General features: G+C 45.0%; 1 protein-coding gene across 1 annotated transcript in view; it reads right to left on the reverse strand.

Annotated features, from left to right (window-relative positions):
• SOX6 (SRY-box transcription factor 6) overlaps positions 1-22,261 on the reverse strand; it is a 416,902-nt gene that overhangs the window by 7,395 nt on the left and 387,246 nt on the right. The window contains 2 exon segments of the mRNA XM_077453685.1: positions 4,999-5,172; positions 12,082-12,190. Of these exon segments, the coding sequence (XP_077309811.1) occupies positions 4,999-5,172; positions 12,082-12,190 (283 nt within the window).

Genomic DNA, 22,261 nt, shown 5'->3' on the forward strand with positions numbered 1-22,261 from the left:
ATCTAAACCTCTTCGATTCCGAGGTCTTGTTTTCTGGGGTGATCCCGCCATTTGGGGATCTGCGCCCCCCACACCACAATAATCCGGCCAAGTCCTGAATTAATCACGCAGCGTTTCCCCGGCTCCACGCCTATCCGCACACGCAACGCCTCTCCACGCACAATCATTCCGCTCATTATCCTCTGTCGCACCTACTTGGCATTTAAAGCCGCGATTGCAAAAAAAATGAAGGAATGCTATTTTAAGCATAAAAACGCCTAAATTTTGCATATGTAACACTCAATTAAAATAACTTTGGCGTATTCTGGCACGCAGCATAATCCCTTCATTACACACATATTACTCCATCCTGCCTAAATATATTAAATATTATGACTTTAACAAAGTGACTTATGCCTAAAAATGTGACAGCAATCCGAGCCGGCCGTGGAAACGGCGTCCAACGCAGCTGCGAGGCGCTCCGAACGGATAAAACTGCCTGTTTATGTTCTATTATTTGTAATGAATTTCCTAAATACTTGAGGACAGGAAATTGTATTAGACAGGCGGAGGGGGAGATGAATGAATTGGGAGTCGCCGGCCAGCAGCGTCTACAGGATGATGTGTTCTTTGCTACCAGTGGATGTTCACGAGCGACGTCCTCACGTACATGTCAAGATGCTGAGTGTCGCTTAAAGGGTCAGTCCACATAAAAGTGATCTATTGGTGTTTGGCGGAAGCTGGAGGATTAAAGTGTTTTATAAAGCCAAAGCCGACATCTGTGTCCCCGCTGGACAGGTTCACCCTCCTCTGTGTCCTGGGCACCACTCAGGGCTGCTGTTAGAAATCACTGGGCCCCATACTGCCGACCTGACAGCCCCCCTTCGGCCAACAGTGACTGAGAACAGAGATAAATGAATAGAAGGCATCCTGAGGCTTCCTGCTCGTTCACATGCTGAAGCATAGTAAACAGTTTACTATGCTTCAATGATGAATGGACACAGGCGTGATTGGTACCATTCTCTCACCGTGTTCATTCAGGAAAGGAAGTGGCCAATAAATTACATATTTACCGGCCTTTTCCCCCCTTCTCCATCCTGAAACATCCTTCTGTCTATCCGTAGCAGCTGCCAGCAGGAGAGGAGGGAAGCCGGAGAAACTGTGGGGGAAAGGGGTACACAGGGGGGCCCAGACAGCAGATGGAATGAGCGTATGTGCTTGAACCAATCCCCTGCAGAAGGGGGAGAAGCTGGCAGTGCTGCGGGGGAGGGGGGGGGAAGCAGAGGAGAATCAGTGTCTGTAATAAGACAGCGCAGCTGGCCTGCCTGCTCAGCAGGGGCCGGGGCCACCTTTTTTAGCTGATGGGGCCCGGGCCCAGTACAGTGGTCACAAGTTCGCTGACTTGTGACAAGTGGTCACAAAGCAGTGGACTTCTGACCACTTGTCATAAAGAAGGTGATGGGAAATACAAAATGTTACAGGTGTCACCAGACCAAGAGGTGAAGGAAATCCTCCAATGAGGACTTCTGTATCTCCTGGAGCTTTCCTATGCAAGTCCCCGGCTCCAGGTATGAGGCTCCTTATATGGGGCTCCTAATATGGGGCTCCTGGTTTGGGGCTCCTGGTTTGGGGATCCTGGTATGGGGATCCTGGTATGGGGATCCTGGTATGGGGCTCCTGGTATGGGGATCCTGGTATGGGGCTCCAGGTATGAGGCTCCCGGTATGGGGCTCCAGGTATGAGGCTCCCGGTATGGGGCTCCTAGTTTGTGGCTCCAGGTTTGGGGCTCCTGGTTTGGGGCTCCTGGTTTGGGGCTCCTGGTTTGGGGCTCCTGGTTTGGGGCTCCTGGTTTGGGGCTCCTGGTTTGGGGCTCTTGGTTTGGGGCTCCTGGAGTCCTGCTGAATTTTTCTTTTATAATATTTATTTTAATATATTTCTTTTTATAATATACAGTGCGGTCGTGTCACGTCGCACGACCGCGCAATTGTCAGTTACAGTGACGCAGTGCCAAATCGCAAAAAGCGGTCTGGTCTTAAGCCAGCAAAATGGTCCGGGGCTGAAATGGTTAATAAATGAAATCCTCATTTAAAAACTGCATTTTGTATTTCCTCGGGTCATCTTTGTGTGATATTAAATGTGTTTGATGATCTGAATTAATTGTAACAAATATGCAAAAAAAAAAAAAATCAGAAAGGGAGCAAATACTTTTTCACAGCACTGTAGAGAAAGCGGCAGGACGAGCGGCAACACTCCAAGGCGGGCAGGATCAACCAAATATATATATATATACAAAGGAAGATGAGGAGGAGCTAAGAGTAGAAAAATACTTCTTTGTTATTAAACAGCAACTCCTGGAGGGAGGAGAACTGATAATAAAGAATCACAAAGTATCAAACAAACAAAAATAAGGAATTCACCGACTCGCTACAAGAGAAAATGTTTACACCAAAGAGAAACAAATTCTCCACAATGATCTCCCACAGAATACACCATCCCCCATATAGAGCCATTGAGAGTGCAGCGCTGCTCTGGGGTCACATTCTGTGGCTGGTGATTGGACGTCAGAGAGTCTGCAGGTTAGAAAGAGAAACAGCGCATGCGCATGCATCTCCAATGTAAGGAACATTCTTCTCACTGATCACCAATGTAAGGATCATTCTTCTCACTGATCACCAATGTAAGGATCATTCTTCTCACTGATCACCAATGTAAGGAACATTCTTCTCACCGATCACCAATGTAAGGAACATTCTTCTCACTGATCACCAATGTAAGGATCATTCTTCTCACTGATCACCAATGTAAGGAACATTCTTCTCACTGATCACCAATGTAAGGAACATTCTTCTCACTGATCACCAATGTAAGGAACATTCTTCCCACTGATCACCAATGTAAGGAACATTCTTCCCACTGATCACCAATGTAAGGATCATTCTTCTCACTGATCACCAATGTAAGGAACATTCTTCTCACTGATCACCAATGTAAGGAACATTCTTCTCACTGATCACCAATGTAAGGAACATTCTTCTCACTGATCACCAATGTAAGGAACATTCTTCCCACTGATCACCAATGTAAGGAACATTCTTCTCACTGATCACCAATGTAAGGATCATTCTTCTCACTGATCACCAATGTAAGGAACATTCTTCTCACTGATCACCAATGTAAGGAACATTCTTCTCACTGATCACCAATGTAAGGAACATTCTTCTCACTGATCACCAATGTAAGGAACATTCTTCTCACTGATCACCAATGTAAGGAACATTCTTCTCACCGATCACCAATGTAAGGAACATTCTTCTCACTGATCACCAATGTAAGGAACATTCTTCCCACTGATCACCAATGTAAGAAACATTCTTCTCACTGATCACCAATGTAAGGAACATTCTTCTCACTGATCACCAATGTAAGGAACATTCTTCTCACTGATCACCAATGTAAGGAACATTCTTCTCACTGATCACCAATGTAAGGAACATTCTTCTCACTGATCACCAATGTAAGGAACATTCTTCCCACTGATCACCAATGTAAGGAACATTCTTCTCACTGATCACCAATGTAAGGAACATTCTTCTCACTGATCACCAATGTAAGGAACATTCTTCCCACTGATCACCAATGTAAGGAACATTCTTCCCACTGATCACCAATGTAAGGAACATTCTTCTCACTGATCACCAATGTAAGGAACATTCTTCTCACTGATCACCAATGTAAGGAACATTCTTCTCACTGATCACCAATGTAAGGAACATTCTTCTCACTGATCACCAATGTAAGGAACATTCTTCTCACTGATCACCAATGTAAGGAACATTCTTCCCACTGATCACCAATGTAAGGAACATTCTTCTCACCGATCACCAATGTAAGGAACATTCTTCTCACCGATCACCAATGTAAGGAACATTCTTCCCACTGATCACCAATGTAAGGAACATTCTTCTCACCGATCACCAATGTAAGGAACATTCTTCTCACTGATCACCAATGTAAGGAACATTCTTCCCACTGATCACCAATGTAAGGAACATTCTTCTCACTGACCACCAATGTAAGGATCATTCTTCTCACTGATCACCAATGTAAGGAACATTCTTCTCACTGATCACCAATGTAAGGAACATTCTTCTCACTGACCACCAATGTAAGGATCATTCTTCTCACTGATCACCAATGTAAGGAACATTCTTCTCACTGACCACCAATGTAAGGAACATTCTTCTCACTGATCACCAATGTAAGGAACATTCTTCTCACTGATCACCAATGTAAGGGACATTCTTCTCACTGATCACCAATGTAAGGAACATTCTTCTCACTGATCACCAATGTAAGGAACATTCTTCTCACTGATCACCAATGTAAGGAACATTCTTCTCACTGATCACCAATGTAAGGAACATTCTTCTCACTGATCACCAATGTAAGGAACATTCTTCTCACCGATCACCAATGTAAGGAACATTCTTCTCACTGATCACCAATGTAAGGAACATTCTTCTCACTGATCACCAATGTAAGGAACATTCTTCTCACTGATCACCAATGTAAGGAACATTCTTCTCACCGATCACCAATGTAAGGAACATTCTTCTCACCGATCACCAATGTAAGGAACATTCTTCTCACCGATCACCAATGTAAGGAACATTCTTCTCACCGATCACCAATGTAAGGAACATTCTTCCCACTGATCACCAATGTAAGGATCATTCTTCTCACTGATCACCAATGTAAGGAACATTCTTCTCACTGATCCCCAATGTAAGGAACATTCTTCCCACTGATCACCAATGTAAGGAACATTCTTCCCACTGATCACCAATGTAAGGAACATTCTTCTCACCGATCACCAATGTAAGGAACATTCTTCCCACTGATCACCAATGTAAGACACCGGGTACAGCACCCACTTGTGGTTAGGAAAACCCTCCCATACCCTAGCACGCTATATCAGAGGGGCACCTTCCCATACATTTATGTTTCGGGGTCACTTACCAAGGATTTTGCTGATGTTGGAGTTGTGCATGTCGGGAAAGGCTTGCAGGATTTTCCTCCGCTCGTCTTTCGCCCAAACCATGAAAGCGTTCATTGGCCGCTTGATGTGTGGCTCATTGGTACTCCTCCCCCGAGAGTCTCTGTACACTCGTGCCTCCACCACCGTACTGCCCCCTGTAGGTGAAGAAAGGGAACCCTGTAGTTTAGAGAGCAACAGCAACACAAAAAATATATCAATCATGGGTTTGGCTGGCTTTGTGCTGTGTCTCCCAGGGCATGCTGGGAGTTATGGTTACTTATCTCTCACAATGAGCCCCCACATGCCCAGATCCAATCTGTCGGCTTCATTCCTGATACATCAGACCTGCCTGCCCTGTAAACCCCCCATTGACTCAGCAGAACTTATCTCATTGCAGTCCATCAATTTTATATGAAGCGCATTCATTGCAACAGATATATTGACGGTGTCCCCTGACAGATGTATTTGTTGTGCCATGAAACAGAGCAGAGTTGGCGACTCGCACCATCCATCAAAGCCGCATCTCACTCTGCCTGCAGGGATGTGAGGCTCAGAAAACTCTGACAAAAATTATCATTAAACATATCATTAAATTATAAAGATTTCACTTGACCACAGAAGAGTTTTCATCAAGAATATAATAATGTAATAAAACCATCCGCAGGAGGAATCTACCCAACATTTAAAGGGCTGGTCCACTCCACACTGATAACTGTGCCGAGTTCCTGGGTCTGTACACCCGCTGTGCCCATTATGAGGGGTTCCCACCATCCCTGTGCTGAGTTCCTGGGTCTGTACACCCGCTGTGCCCATTATGAGGGGTTCCCACCATCCCTGTGCTGAGTTCCCGGGTCTGTACACCCGCTGTGCCCATTATGAGGGGTTCTCACCATCCCTGTGCTGAGTTCCCAGGTCTGTACACCCGCTGTGCCCATTATGAGGGGTTCCCACCATCCCTGTGCTGAGTTCCCGGGTCTGTAACACCCGCTGTGCCCATTAAGAGGGGTTCCCACCATCCCTGTGCTGAGTTCCCGGGTCTGTACACCCGCTGTGCCCATTATGAGGGGTTCCCACCACCCCTGTGCTGAGTTCCCGGGTCTGTACACCCGCTGTGCCCATTATGAGGGATTCCCACCATCCCTGTGCTGAGTTCCCGGGTCTGTACACCCGCTGTGCCCATTATGAGGGGTTCCCACCATCCCTGTGCTGAGTTCCCGGGTCTGTACACCCGCTGTGCCCATTATGAGGGGTTCCCACCATCCCTGTGCTGAGTTCCCGGGGCTGTACACCCGCTGTGCCCATTATGAGGGGTTCCCACCATCCCTGTGCCGAGTTCCCGGGTCTGTACACCTGCTGTGCCCATTATGAGGGGTTCCCACCATCCATGTGCCGTGTTCCCGGGTCTGTACCCCCGCTGTGCCCATTATGAGGGGTTCCCACCATCCCTGTGCTGAGTTCCTGGGTCTGTACACCCGCTGTGCCCATTATGAGGGGTTCTGCCCATCCCTGTGCTGAGTTCCCTGGTCCTTTACACCCGCTGTGCCCATTATGAGGGGTTCCCATCATCCTTGTGCTCAGTTCTCGGGTCTGTACACTCGCTGTGCCCATTATGAGGGGTTCCCACCATCCCTGTGCTGAGTTCCCGGGTCTGTACACCCGCTGAGCCCATTAGGAGGGGAACAGTAATATTTAATTTGCTATATCTTTATTCCTTTTTATTCCCTGAAAGTGGAATTACGCTTTAAGTATTCTCCAGAAAGTTCCTGGACAAGCCTCCCACTGGGTCCGCCCCTCCTGCTGATAATGTCTATACATCATGCACCACGGGGGGCGGGCTGAGGAGGCGGCCCTGTACAGTCCGACCCCCGGAGGAGCATGTGTATCTGTGACGCTGCAATCACAGCCCCCCCCTCCCCCCAATAAAGTAAAATGTTGATCAGCAGCCGGACTTTTGTGATTTACATACAACCTCTCGTAAAACGTACGCCGGTTCCAGCGACCGTTCATCGCTTATCAATTCTGATTTTATTTCACCGCCTCTGACCGCACAACACAGAGATGATTTTTTATTTTTTTTCCTGATCCCATTTTTCTTGCTCTATCCCAGCCGTTCGGTTGGAGGCAGCAGCGTCCCAGCGAACGCACAGCGAGCCGCGCTCTGCCATATGTCAATGAACAAAAGGCAGCCTACCCAAACCTTCTTGTGGTCTTGGCTGCTGTCCCTCCTCGGAGTTTGAAGAGAGCTAATGGTTGCGGTGGGCTGATGCATGTGGCTCGTGGCTTTGCAAAATGAAGGAAACTTGAAACTGCTTCTGTCTGAAAACCGCTTTCCAAACTCCTCCGTCTGAGCTCTGCTACCGGCTTACTTTTCACTAAACTGCACGCACGTCTCTTCTACAAACTCCATTTTTTTCTTCTTTTTTTTTTAATCTTTACGAATCTGCGACCGGATCGGAGTTTTATTTCAGCGTTCTTGTTTTTGACGTTGAATTGGAAAGCCTCCCGATGGATTTTTTAAAGTTTTTTTTAATTTTTTTTCCAGCGGAGGGGAATTTTAGGTCTTGTTGTGGTTTCGCCCATCAGAATAGTGACATCTTTGTCTCCGCGTCTTCCTTTTCATTACGCCGTTGGTGGGGTTTTTTTTTTTTTTTTTTTTTGTGAAAATAAGATCCCCGCACACCGTCCATGGCAACTATAAATATTTAGACGCCAAAAGAATTGACAATCGAGAAGATTCTTCCATAGAGCGGCAGGGAAAAAATCATCATTAATATGGAAAATTATTATGAGACGTATATAATGTTTAACAGTGTAGTAGATCTCCAGCAGGGCCCAGGAATAAAAACTCTATATAATCGCCCAGCTGGGGCCATAAAACCTGACGGGTCACCATTGGGGAGTATATTAATTTTAGCTAAATATCTTTGCGCTTCTAATGGTCTCTGAACATTTGCGGTAATATATGGGACTGCGCCGCCGCTCCCGCCGCAGTCCTCCCCCCCCCCCCCTTCTGCTCCGGGATGATTGATTGTGTATAAATGTTTTCTGGAAAGGTGAGGACCCCCTCTTAGGTTAATATTGATGTCTGTGTCCCCACCTGAGTCATTTCCACCAACTTCCTGTCCTGGTGACCACACAGGAAGTGAGAAGAAATCATAATGGTAACAAAACAAACCACTAATCTCCCCAATCTGTTCAGACTCAGAGCGACGTTGGGTATGTGCGACGTATCCGCACTGCTCTGGTCTTCAAGTGGTTACACTGGGATGATGCCTTCAGCTGCAGGTACCATTTTATTTTTGTATAGAGCCAATGATCGGCTCTTTTGTAAAAGCGATCCTAGCGGCTAGCTAGCTGCTGGATTGCTTTTACAAGCAGTGGGAGGGGACGTTCCTCCTCCCCTTTCCGGGGCTTTACCGGGATTTTCCATCCCACCAGGAGGTCCCCATGGACCCGCCATCGCTTCCGCCAGCTGATCACAGAGCCCAACATGGTCTTTGTTCACCTCAATGATATATGAACCTGGAAGCGATGACCTGACACCACTTCCGGATTACCCGGAATGTAAACGGCGCCATATTTAAAAAAAGAAAAGCATTTAAACTGTTTTTAAGGGCAGGGGAGTGATCTGGGGTCTTTTTAGCAGCCCCTTCACATGGGCGCAGCCCCCTAATCCATGCGCCCGGCCCCTAATCTACATGCAGGGTGCAGGACGCATTTCAATGGCGCTTTTTGTCTTTTTTAGAAGCACATGATTAGAGCCTGAGGCTCTAATTGGATTTAAAAAAAAGAGCAGAGCACCGCGCCCTGAGCCCACCCACTTGTGTGACAATATTGAATTAACATTCGCTATCGTCTTCCCGATTTCTCCTCCCAGCCAATCAGGAAGCAGGTCATAAGACCCTATTGGCCAGGGAAGTCTCAGGACACTCTGGCCAATTGTGAACTTCCCGCTCAACCCGGAGGACAGGCCGGCTCTTTATTCCCCCCGCTGCCTCCTATGTTAAGGTTAGTCTCCGCTGCTGCCTTCTCCTCCGTCTGATGCAGGGGGGTCATTGGTGTGCTTGCTGTGAGTCGCCGCATTCCCATCTATCCGTCCGGTGGGGGGAGTGGCGTTAGTTTGTGGGGCCCCCCCCAATATTTAGCACCAGCCTTTACTGACCTCTCCATAAAGAGGACCTGTCACTGTCTATTGCTGTCGCAAGGGATGTGAGGAAGAGGCCTTTGTCCTTGTGAACACTGCAAGACCCCCCCCCCCCCCCCCATATGATGAGAACATGTGGCCTGAGAGGAACAAGACACAGCGTGTACCCCCCACCTGTCCTAGGCTGGCCAGGATGCATGCTCAGATTAACCCCTTTACCTTTATTAACTGGACTCTGAGGGTCTGGTATGCATTTCTGGGGGACTCTACATAGCAGGTGGGGGCACTGCCTATTTAAAATTTTTTACATCCCTTTGACTTTTAGCCCAGAAATTTGGCATTTTTAAAATTGACAGATTTGGCTCCCATTGATTTCAGAAGGATTCTGATTTTGGCACCCAAGTTCACCAAACCCCGCTCCAACCAATCCAAGGACAGCTTCGTTCACCGCTGCTTTTATACACACGATCAGAAATTCCACCAGCATTTGGGTATTTTACAGAGTTGTCTTCTACACAAGCGGGGATCAGACTCCACAGAACTCTCCGGCGGTGCGCTGGTCGTTTCCGGACTATTCTGCGCAGAGCTGTGCAGTAGCATCGGCGGCGGGTAGACGATGTTTACCGAGGCGCGGAGAGAATAAACACACAAGCCAAATTAACAAAAACATTAAATATTCATGGTGGCATTGTGATAAAACAGACGGATGGCGCGTTTTCCACGGCATTAGTAACAAGTTAACAAATAGTCTGTTTAATGAGCTGCCGGATTGTTGTGTGGAGAAGACCGGAGGCGATCGTTGTGTGTCGTCTCCTTCATACCCCCCGCCGTGTCCCGGGTTCCGCTCTCCAGAGTTACAGGATCCTGGACTCCTCCGAGTCTGCCCAAATGTACCCCCCCCTCCCCCTCAGCTGACGACGAACTACAAGCACCAGGATGTCCAACAGCAAGATTTTAGTTCTAGGCGGATTCTAGAGAGCTGCGCCACCTGCTGGTGAGGTGAGATGAGCGGAGATTTCACGGAACATTTACACAATGTAAAATCCATTTTGGTCGTTCGTTTGTTTTTTTTCAGGGTTTGGTGGCTTGTTTTAGTTTTACTTTATTATGTTGTGTTTTTTATATCTGTGATTTTTCTATTTTCCAAATAAAATGACGAGGATGATGAAAATACTTTTTTTTTTGGTGCAAGATCGGGTCCAGGATTAGCAAAGAGAGATCTTGTAACCTTCAGAATCCATTTAAAGCTCATTGTACTATTAACAACCACCTAATAATGGGCACAGCGGGTGTACAGACGCGGGAACTCAGCACAGGGATGGTAGGAACCCCTCATAATGGGCACAGCGGATGTACAGACCCGGGAACTCAGCACAGGGATGGTGGGAACCCCTCATAATGAGCACGGCGGGTGTACAGACCCGGGAACTCAGCACAGGGATGGTGGGAACCCCTTATAATGGGCACAGCGGGTGTACAGTCCCGGTAACTCAGCACAGGGATGGTGGGAAGCCCTCATAATGGGCACAGCGGGTGTACAGACCCGGGAACTCCACACAGGGATGGTGGGAACCCCTCATAATGGGCACAGCAGGTGTACAGACCCGGGAACTCAGCACAGGGATGGTGGGAACCCCTCATAATGAGCACGGCGGGTGTACAGACCCGGGAACTCAGCACAGGGATGGTGGGAACCCCTCATAATGGGCACAGCGGGTGTACAGACCCGGGAACTCAGCACAGGGATGGTGGGAACCCCTCATAATGAGCACGGCGGGTGTACAGACCCGGGAACTCAGCACAGGGATGGTGGGAACCCCTCATAATGGGCACAGCGGGTGTACAGACCCGGGAACTCAGCACAGGGATGGTGGGAACCCCTCATAATGGGCACAGCGGGTGTACAAACCCCGGGAACTCAGCACAGGGATGGTGGGAACCCCTCATAATGGGCACAGCGGGTGTACAGACCCGGGAACTCAGCACAGGGATGATGGGAACCCCTCATAATGGGCACAGCGGGTGTACAGACCCGGGAACTCAGCACAGGGATGGTGAGAACCCCTCATAATGGGCACAGCGGGTATACAGACCTGGGAACTCAGCACAGGGATGGTGGGAACCCCTCATAATGAGCACGGCGGGCATAGAGACCCGGGAACTTGGCACAGGGATGGTGGGAACCCCTAATAATGGGCACAGCGGGTGTACAGACCCGGGAACTTGGCACAGGGATGGTGGGAACCCCTCATAATGGGCACAGCGGGTGTACAGACCCAGGAACTCAGCACAGGGATGGTGGGAACCCCTCATAATGGGCACAGCGGGTGTACAGACCCAGGAACTCAGCACAGGGATGGTGGGAACCCCTCATAATGGGCACAGCGGGTGTACAGACCCGGGAACTCAGCACAGGGATGGGGGAACCCCTCATAATGGGCACAGCGGGTGTACAGACACGGGAACTCAGCACAGGGATGGTGGGAACCCCTCATAATGGGCACAGCGGGTGTACAGACCGGGAACTCAGCACAGGGATGGTGGGAACCCCTCATAATGGGCACCATTTTTGGTGGGGTAACCTCTTTGAGTTGTACAGGTAAAATATTTCTGGGTGTCTGGTTCGGTGAAATGCGTTAGGTTGGTTATTGGAAATCCCCCGAGTTTGAAGACCTGAGAGAGAAATATTAGAGTTCTAAACCGCTCTATCCCAGGACTTTTTCTAGCTCTCTGGTTGTGTCTTGTTTGGTGATATAGTGAGTGACTGACCGGCGACCAGACAAGAGACACACCGACTCCACTTCTAATTGGTGAGAAATATTCAGAAAGTCCTAGAATGTTTGTGTCTGAGCCCACAGAAGACCAACCAATCCCAGTGAGGTGCCACCCCCCCCAACGGTGCTTAAACACGCCGACTCACCATCTGCGTCTTCTGGCCTTGTTAGGTCAATAACACCGGGTCCCATTTTCCCATCTTCATTTGGCTTCCCCATCAGCTGTGGGCCCATGTTTTCATAGTGTGTTCTCTCCTGCAAGATAAGAGCCACAAACAGCGTCACTCCCTGTGTGACAAACAGCTCACATCTACTTCTGTCATTGTTACTTTGTATCTCTCTATCTCCTGTCTGATCAATGTCTATAAACAATGTTACTTTATATCTCTCTATCTCCTGTCTGATCAATGTTTATAAACAATGTTACTTTGTGTCTCTCTATCTCCCATCTGATCAATGTTTATAAACAATGTTACTTTGTCGAAAGGGCCTAGAGAGGGGGCACCAAGTTTCTGATCCCCAGATCCTCCCCCACTGATAAGTTCCAGAAATCAGCCACGCAGCCCCCCCCCCCCCAGCACAGCACCGGGAAGGGTTAATAACTAACATGACAGATGTAACACGTCTCGGCGTAGGAAAGCGTTCACACATATTGTATCATAATCTGCAAACATTATCGCTGAATGCCAATTAAACCCCAGAAATGACTCTGTACAATTATGTCAGCGCGGAGAAGATTCGACATATGCAGATTTCTACTACCAGAGCACAAAACCCCCAGACAGGTGTCATACAGCGAACATCTACAGCGCCGCGACAAGCCGTCTACGGAGCGCGCCGCGGTCTGCTCATTTCCACTGATAATAATAATTGGGGGGGACCTTGGAACTCACCGAGGACATCAGAAGTGAAGATAATACTGAAAAGTAAGGGGGGGGGAGGGGACATGCAAATGGAGTCTACGTCGCCTGGGTTAGAAGCGATATTTCACCCCCTTGCGGAAAACATTGTAAAATGTGGTGCAAAAGAAGCAAATCTTTGTGAATCGGCCCCAAAACGCGCCATCGATGAGCGCAGAACATGCCCCATGCCGGTGTTCAGGGGTTACATTTGGAAGGACGGGATTGTAAAGACCGATAGGCGATTGGCTGTAAAGCGGCGGTCATCCTACCCCAAAAAAATTGTCAGCGTCCCTTTTCCCGCCGCGCAGTTGCCGAGAGACTCTTCAGCTCTGTTACAATTACCGCGCGTTTAGTAAGAGAACAGACAGGTCTACAATTCCGCCTTCGGCAATCTCATCTCCTCTCTCCGCTACACGCCGAGCCTTCACTTGTTATCATTAATTTATTGTTCCTGTGGAAGGAAAAAACGTGTCGGCGTGTTTTCCCTCATGTCTTGTTGTTTTCCTCGGCAGACAAAACGCCCGTGTTGTGCCGCGCCGGAGAACAATACGAGGCACGCCGTTCATTATCACAGAACAATATTAATCGTCCTGTCAGCTGCGATTTACAGACGCAAAGGAGCAGCTCAGAGCTGGCGGAACGCTTCTCTCACGTTAGACTTAATGCATTATGCAGCAGCGGAGTGCCGCGCGCCGCTCCTCGCATTGACCCACTTCTCCTCGCCGCACTTCAAAAGCCAGCGCTGGGGCGTGCTCCTCTCTGTACAGGCGCGCTCCTCTCCGTACAGGCACGCTCCTCTCAACACTGGCGCGCTCCTCTCAACACTGGCGCGCTCCTCTCAACACTGGCGCGCTCCTCTCAACACTGGCGCGCTCCTCTCCGTACAGGTGCACTCCTCTCAACACTGGCACGCTCCTCTCCATAGAAGTGCGCTCCTCTCTGCACTGGCACGCTCCTCTCAACACTGGCGCACTCCTCTCAACAGTAGCAAGCTCCTCTCAACACTGGCACACTCCTCTCCCCACAGGCGCGCTCCTCTCCCCACAGGCGCGCTCCTCTCCCCACAGGCGCGCTCCTCTCCCCACAGGCGCGCTCCTCTCCGCACAGGCGCGCTCCTCTCCGCACAGGCGCACTCCTCTCCCCACAGGCGCGCTACTCTGCGCACAGGCGCACTCCTCTCCCCACAGGCGCGCTACTCTGCGCACAGGCGCGCTCCTCTCCGCACAGGCGCGCCACACAAATCATTTTACTGATTAAGCCCGGAGATGGAGGGATCCTTGTTTATCCGGGTGGTGAGAGATACAAAGTAACAACATCTTTTAGAATTGTTTCCCGAGCCATTTCCTACATGTCAGGCAACAGCAACTCCATTTATTTTATTTCCTTTTTTTTTTTTTGCTTTCCAATATAAAAAGGATTGAAGAGTACGGATTATCGAAAATTGCGAGTTTTCACTTTTCAAGAAATTTCTGAATTTTCTGAAATTTCTGAGTGAAAAGAAAAGCTAAAACAAAAAGGTGTTTATTGAGAGTACAAGGGGCTTCGAATGTCTCCTGCGGGCGGCGCTCCTATTCCCGGCCTTGTTCTAATGCAAAAAAATAAGGCCCTGAAACACCCTAATTTATATTACATTTCAAGATAAAAATAAGAATAAAAAAAAGCAAAAGTAAATTTCGGCTGCTTGACTACTATAAATTTTGTATAATTTTGTACATGGAAATGAAAGATTTGTTTATTTTATAAGCCTTTTTGGTCTTTGTATTTATTAGACACTGCAAGGTGCATGTAAAGCCCCACCCCCTTTTTGTTCTCATTTGGTAATCGTTTTATAGGGGATGTACCTTTGTAGGGTCGTAATTGCCTCACATTTATCCCTCCTACTCTAACATACTATACATTTTTATTTTATTTTTTATTTTTTTTATTCAAATACACAAAATCATGGGAAAAAAAGTTAACATTTATTTTCACCAACAAAAAAAAACAAAAAAAAACCTAATCTTTAGATATTTTCACAAAAGATTCTCTCAAATTTCATAGCCTTTCCAACTGGAAAAAAATGTGTGAATCTGGAGTGAAAGTTGCATTCACTTTGGGTGAAAACATTAATGAAAATACCCCTAAATAAAATTTACTAAAGTACCACAAATTTACTATGCTATAAAAAAAAAAACACCTTCCAAATAAATAAAATAAATTCTTTTTTTAAACAAATTTCTTTTAATGAGCAAAATGAAGTCATTTTTTTTTTCTTTCTGTTCATTTTGCAGCAAAATCAGTTTAGTCCAAAACGCTTTGTTGGGCCCTATTTAAGATGGTATGGCATCCGAAATACAGGCTGGGGCCAGTTCTGGGCTCCAGTATATATATTGTGTGTGTGTGTATGTATGATTATATATATATATATATATATATATATATATATATATATATATATATATAATATACACCCACACACAAATTAGCAAAATAGAAAAAAAAAAAATATGTACATATGTTTTGCTGATTATTTCATCAAATCTCTAGACTAATGGTTAATTTGTTTATGATTTGATGAGACAATCAAAAAATGAGATAAACATTAATTTATATATATATATATAAAAAAATATATACACACACACACACGTTTAATATTTTTAAATACATTTATTATATATTTGACATTTTTATTTTTTCCTCATTTCTGTTCATTACATCAAATCCCTACACTAATGCTGTATTTATTTATGATTTGATGAGACAAACAAAAATGAGCAAAACATGAATTTATATATTTAAAATAAATAAATATATATATATATATATATATATATATATATATATATATATATATATATATATATAATGTGTGTGTGTGTGTATGTATATGTGTGTGTGTATATATATATATATATATATATATATTTAATATTTTTAAATACATGTATTATATATTTGACATTTTTCTTTTTTCCTCATTTCTGATCATTACATCAAATCCCTACACTAATGGTGTATTTATTTATGATTTGATGAGACAATCAAATATGATTAAAACTTTAATTTATATATTTAATGTATATTAATATAATTAAAAATATATATTAAATATATTCAAAAATATTTAATATATTCAAAATTATATATTTTTCCTCATTTCTGATCATTTTATTAAATCATAAATAAACCAATAGTGTGGAGGTTTGACGAAATGAACAGAAATGAGCAAGATTTTTTTTTTTAAATGTGTGTGTTTATATATTTTTATATATATATATATATATATATATATATATATAATTATATACACATACAATTTATTTTATTTTATTTTTTTTGCTTGCTCGTTTCATCAAATCTCTGACCTCGTGGAACAGAATAAGCTAATAAAATCTATTTGATGGATAAACTCCTATATTAGCATTTTTTTTTTTATCGCATTTCAGATCGCCTTTTATAAAACCGGAATAATTTAGCGGTGTAGCGCAACAAAAAGCGACTATTTTGCCAATCGCTACAAACGAGACACTTCAAATTGGTGTTTTCAGTAACGCCCTGTCACGGACTTCCTGCCGTATATTTCTTGCTATCTCTGGATCAGGCTGTAAAAACACAGAGATGTTTTGCTCACACCCAGCCTGGGACGGGGACACCGCAACGTGTGAGGGACGCAGCGAAAATAAAATCGCAACGCTTTTCCATTGGCTCATCATTGTGCCAGACGGGCATTTGATGAAAGTACGATTTTTGTGGCTGGGTGTGTTCGGCAAGGAGACGGCGGGGGCCGCGGTGTGAATTTACAATCTTCAAACATTACACCTGTCACTCCGGGGATGACGCAGGGGGGAAATGTCCGCTCGGAGATCCCCTTTGCATGTGAATTCAGGATCTGGTCGGTGAGGGTGACACGTCGCAGACATGATGTCTTCTTCTTGCTGATTGCCTCGATTTCCTGTCTCGGATTGGACTCCCTCCCGCTCAACAGCCTCACTTCTGTATTCTGGAGGCAGGTGAGGAATCCTAAAACATCGCCGCAACATCACCACAACTATGTCTGACCCTCCGGAGGGTGCCAGCCGAGAGGAGGGGGGAGGGGGGGGGCGGGGAAGAACTGCAGGCTGGGAAAACAAGAGCATACTTCGCAATGGTCAACTACAATCCCCAGCATGGCCTGAGAGTGGTCAGAAGGGAAAACGTTATAAAAAGTTTGACTCTCAGGCAACATTGTAACCATTTTACATGGAAACAAAGTAACCAAAACTTGTCTCTTATTGAGTGTCTCCAAGCCTGCCATGTTCCAGGAACGCCGGATATTCATGTCAACTGTGTGCTTCCTATATTATTTATATATACAAACATTAACCCCCGCACCCCCAACTGTAAGGGATGACCTATTTTGTCCGGGGTTGAGCTTTAAATGTATTTTTTTTTTTTTAATTGGTGATCAGGTTCGCACATCTCAGGAGGGATTTTGCTCCTCTCTTCTCTACATCTTTAAGGTTTCTTGGCAACTCGAAGTTTCAGCTCCCTCCATAAATTATATATAGGATTAAGGTCTGGAGACTGGCTAGGCCAATCCATGACCTTAATGTGCTTCTTCTTGAGCCACTCCTTTGTTGCCTTGGCAGTATGTTTTGGGTCATTGTCATGCTGGAAGACCCATCCATGACCCATCTTCAGTGTTCTGGATGAGGGAAGAAGGTTCTCATCCAAGATCTTACAATACATGACCCCGTCCATTGGCCCCTCAATGCGGCAAAGTCGGCCTGTACCTTTATCAGAGAAACAGCCCCAAAGCATCATGTTCTACCTCCGTGTGACTGTAGGGATGGTCTTCTTGGGGTCATAGTCAGCATTTTCTTCCTGCAAACACGGCGAGGCGAGTTACATTTTGGTCTCATTTGACCACAGAACTTTCTCCCAATCCTTCTCTGAATAAATTAGATGTTAATTGGCAAACTGTACATGTGTCTTCCTGAGGAGGGGGGCCTGTCCATGTGTCTTCCTGAGGAGGGGGACCTGTACATGTGTCTTCCTGAGGAGGGGGGCCTGTCCATGTGTCTTCCTGAGGAGGGGGACCCGTCCATGTGTCTTCCTGAGGAGGGGGACCCGTCCATGTGTCTTCCTGAGGAGGGGGACCTGTACATGTGTCTTCCTGAGGAGGGGGACCTGTACATGTGTCTTCCTGAGGAGGGGGACCCGTCCATGTGTCTTCCTGAGGAGGGGGACCTGTACATGTGTCTTCCTGAGGAGGGGGACCTGTACATGTGTCTTCCTGAGGAGGAGGACCCGTCCATGTGTCTTCCTGAGGAGGAGGACCTGTACATGTGTCTTCCTGAGGAGGGGGACCCGTCCATGTGTCTTCCTGAGGAGGGGGACCCGTCCATGTGTCTTCCTGAGGAGGAGGACCTGTCCATGTGTCTTCCTGAGGAGGGGGACCCGTCCATGTGTCTTCCTGAGGAGGGGGACCTGTCCATGTGTCTTCCTGAGGAGGGGGACCCATCCATGTGTCTTCCTGAGGAGGGGGACCCATCCATGTGTCTTCCTGAGGAGGGGGACCTGTCCATGTGTCTTCCTGAGGAGGGGTATGTTGGGGGGGGGGGGGGGCTGCAGGATTTCAATCCATGGCAGTGTATTGTGTCACCAATGGTTTGTTTGGTGACTGTGGTCCCAACTGCCTTGAGATCCTTCACAAGCTCCTCCCATGTAGTTCTGGGCGGATCCCTCACTTTTCTCATGACCATCCTCACCCCATGAGGAGAAATCTTCCATGGAGCTCCAGACTGAGGACAATTGATGGTGATTTTGTATTTCTTCCATTTGCTCCAACAGTTGTCTCCTCTCACCAAGCTTCTTGCTGATGGTCTTGTAGCCCATTCCAGCCTTGTGCAGGTCTCCAATCTTCTCCCCGACGTCCTCTGACAGATCTTTGGTCTTCCCCATGATGGTGAGGATTGGAGGGAAGGGATTCTGTGGACAGGAGTCTTCTATACACATAACGAGTTGTCATTAGGAGAACCTTCTTACATTGTCAGGACTGATCTGTGTACCACATGAGCACCTACTGGAGCCAGTCTGTGGGGGGAGGGGTATTGTTGGTTGGTAGAGGAGCAAATTCTTATTTTACTCCATTTGTATCGTGTGTTTTTTCAGGATTTTTGGTTGATATTCTGTCAAATAAATACACCTCTGATAACAATGATAGACCCTTCATTTCTATGTAAGTGGGCAAAACCTACACAATCTGCAGGGGAGACAATCAGTATTTTGCCCACTGTGTGTGTGTATGTATGTGTATATATAATCTTTTTTTTTTTCATATACTATTAGAATTTTTTTTTTTTAAATTAACATTCTTTACTTTATGTTGTCTTCCTCTTCAGCCCTGATTAAGAGGGATTTCTAACCCCCGAAACATGTTGCATTTTTCTATAAATTCTATATAACATACTAATACAACTATATGTAAAAGTTTTATTTTATACTATTTATTGGGATTAAAATAAAATCTTTTTTTTTTTCTTTTCTTATTTGAGGTTCTCTTCAGCCCCAATGAAGGGAGATTTCTGAACCCCCCCCCCCCCCCCCCCCCCAAATGTGTTGGCTTTTTTTCTCCTGATCTCTCTTGTTAAAAACTTTATAAATAAATACTATATAACATACAAAGACAATTCTATGTAGAAAATGATTTTGTATATATTGTACAATTTATTGATATATATATATATGTATATATAATCTATATATCTATAAAATAATATCAGTCATCTCTAGATATATATATATATATATATATATTATATATATCAATCTTTTTTTTTTTAAATGATCCTTCTTTATTTTATTTTATTAGTTGATGTTTTCTTTATTTAATGTTTTATCATATTTCTGATGAAGGGAGATTTCTGAAATGTTAGGTTTTTCTCCTGTCCTCTTACATTCTTCAGATAATTTTGGGGACCCCCAAGATTGTCCCTATTGACACAGAGGTGCCTCAGTAAGTTTAATTTCAGGGGCCCTCTTTTTTTTTTCTGGGGGGGGGGGGGCACATTCTACCAGCACCTCTAGAGTAAAGGTAAATGACAGATGCAATGTGGGAGCCAAAAACTGGAAACCACGCTTACAATATGCGCAGGCACCCCATAAAATTTCAGGCCTTCAGCTGTGTAATGCAGATAATTTTGGGGACCCCCAAGGTTGTCCCTGTTGACAGAGAGGTGCTTCAGTAATTTAAATTTCAGGGCCCCTCTCCCTCTTTTTTTTGTTTTGTTGGGCCCTGCACTCTACCACCCCAGGCAATGAGCGCGGGCACCCCCATAAAATTTCAGGCCTTCGGCTGCTCTTTAAGAAGTCCCGTCACACCGGAATACTTTTATTTCGGTAAGTTATGAAGTGCGTTGACATCGGCTCGCTCCTGCGTTTCACCGAGACCCCAGCGGACGGCGGAATCTCTCCAAATGGAGATGTACGGCAGTAATTCTCCGTATTAACTTAACTTTCCTGAAGTGTGACATCCCCCCCCCTCCTCCTCCTCCCCCGCCGCCGTCCACAGCCAATGAATTCTTCATTTTACAGGCCGCAAAGTCCCAGCCGTCCATCACCGCGGCGGATGATCACCGGCCACGGCAGGGGTGGCCGCCGGTTGATAGATGGAATCTTTGCACGGCTACCCTCTCCTCTCCGATGGCGTTGACGCCGTCCGTTCCCCCGGCGGCCTCGGGACATCATTTGTGCGTTTTGCATTAAATTAGCAAATTTGACTCGACTTGTGCAGCCGACGCGATCGATTTTTCCTCCCAGAGGAAGACGAGGAGAACGGCAGGACCAGAGATCTCCGTTAGGGTGGGGGGGGGGGGGGGAGATTTTCCGCGCTCTGCGTTCACGGTCGAACGCCGTCTGCACAAGCGGGAAAGATTTAAAACCCACATCCCTACAAAGAGAGGATTGAAGCTCCGTCCGTCCCATAATGGATCCTCCTCCCCCCCTCCCCTCCCCCCTGTCCTCCGATAAAAGCTGAATTCTCCAAGCCTCCTGTATATATTCATAAAATTTTATATACTTTGCTTTACACACTTATTGGCGATTCTATAATAACAGGAGCGCCGACACTAAAACCGCCCGGAGATTTACGGGTCTGATTGATATCTCGCCACGTAACAATGCTTTTTGTTGTATAAAAAAAAAAAAAATCTGTTTATTAATGTATCTTTACAACCGCTACATCCCGGATCCGGGCTAAATTAATGGGATTTTTATTATTTTATAGTGTCATTAAATTTTTAGTGATCACTCTATCAAAACACCAGTCATAAAGAGCCGTAATGTACGCCGGGACACTCCGATCAGGGGGAGCCGCGCAAGTTTTTAAAGGCAACGGCTCCGCCATAAAACAATATTTATAACGCCGCTAAACATGGCGGGATCTTCAGGATAAGTTTAACAAAACTGTTTGCCGTTGCGCTGTGAATTGTGTACTTAAAAATGAGTGTTCTCGTTTTTTTTTTTTTTTTTTTTTTTTCACTCTAAATAAATGTTTTTTATGTCCGGATTTTTTTTATTACTTTTCACCTCTTAACGACGGAGCGGTATTAGAAATTACCGACGCGGTTTGGACCGGCAAAGTGTCTTACAATGAATAGCCAGACAAGTAAAAGGGCGGTAAAACATAAGAGAGAGTGAGAGAGAGAGAAGCACAATAAGCATGGAGGAAATAACATCCAATTCAACTTCCCGATATTTGTACAGTGCGGAACGCCGGGCAACTCTGTGACCCCCCCCCCAATAGGAAATTTTCTTTATCATGACGATCGCTAAAAAATAAATAAATAAAAAAAAAAAAAAAAAAAAAAAAAAAACACTTTTGCATGGTTCCAAGGGGGAAAAAAGACTAAATAAAAATATAGGGCACCTATGAATAAAAAAATAAAGTTTTGAGATATATATATATATTATATATATATATATATATATATATATATATATATATATATATATATATATATATATATATATATATATATCACAGCACATATAAATAAAAATGTAAATATATAATATAGCACCTATAAATAAATGTAAAATATATATATATATATATATATATATATATATATATATATAATTTTACACATAATACAAATATAAACATAATAAAAATATACATGGCACCTATGGAGAAAAAAATGAATAAAAAAGCATTTTATATATATATATATATATATATATATATATATAAATAAAATACTTTTTTTATTCATTTTTTTCTACATAGGTGCCATGTATATTTTTATTCTTTTTATATTTGTATTATGTGTAAAATATATATATATATATATATATATATTTTTTACATTTATTTATAGGTGCCATATTATATATTTACATTTTTGTTATTATATATATATATATATGTTTTTTTTTTGTGTGCTACTCATAGGCACTA

This window comes from Lithobates pipiens, unplaced genomic scaffold, assembly GCF_037356315.1.
Source record: "Lithobates pipiens isolate NorthernLeopardFrog02 unplaced genomic scaffold, aLitPip1_a1.2 Scaffold_24, whole genome shotgun sequence".
Classification (NCBI taxonomy): domain Eukaryota; kingdom Metazoa; phylum Chordata; class Amphibia; order Anura; family Ranidae; genus Lithobates; species Lithobates pipiens.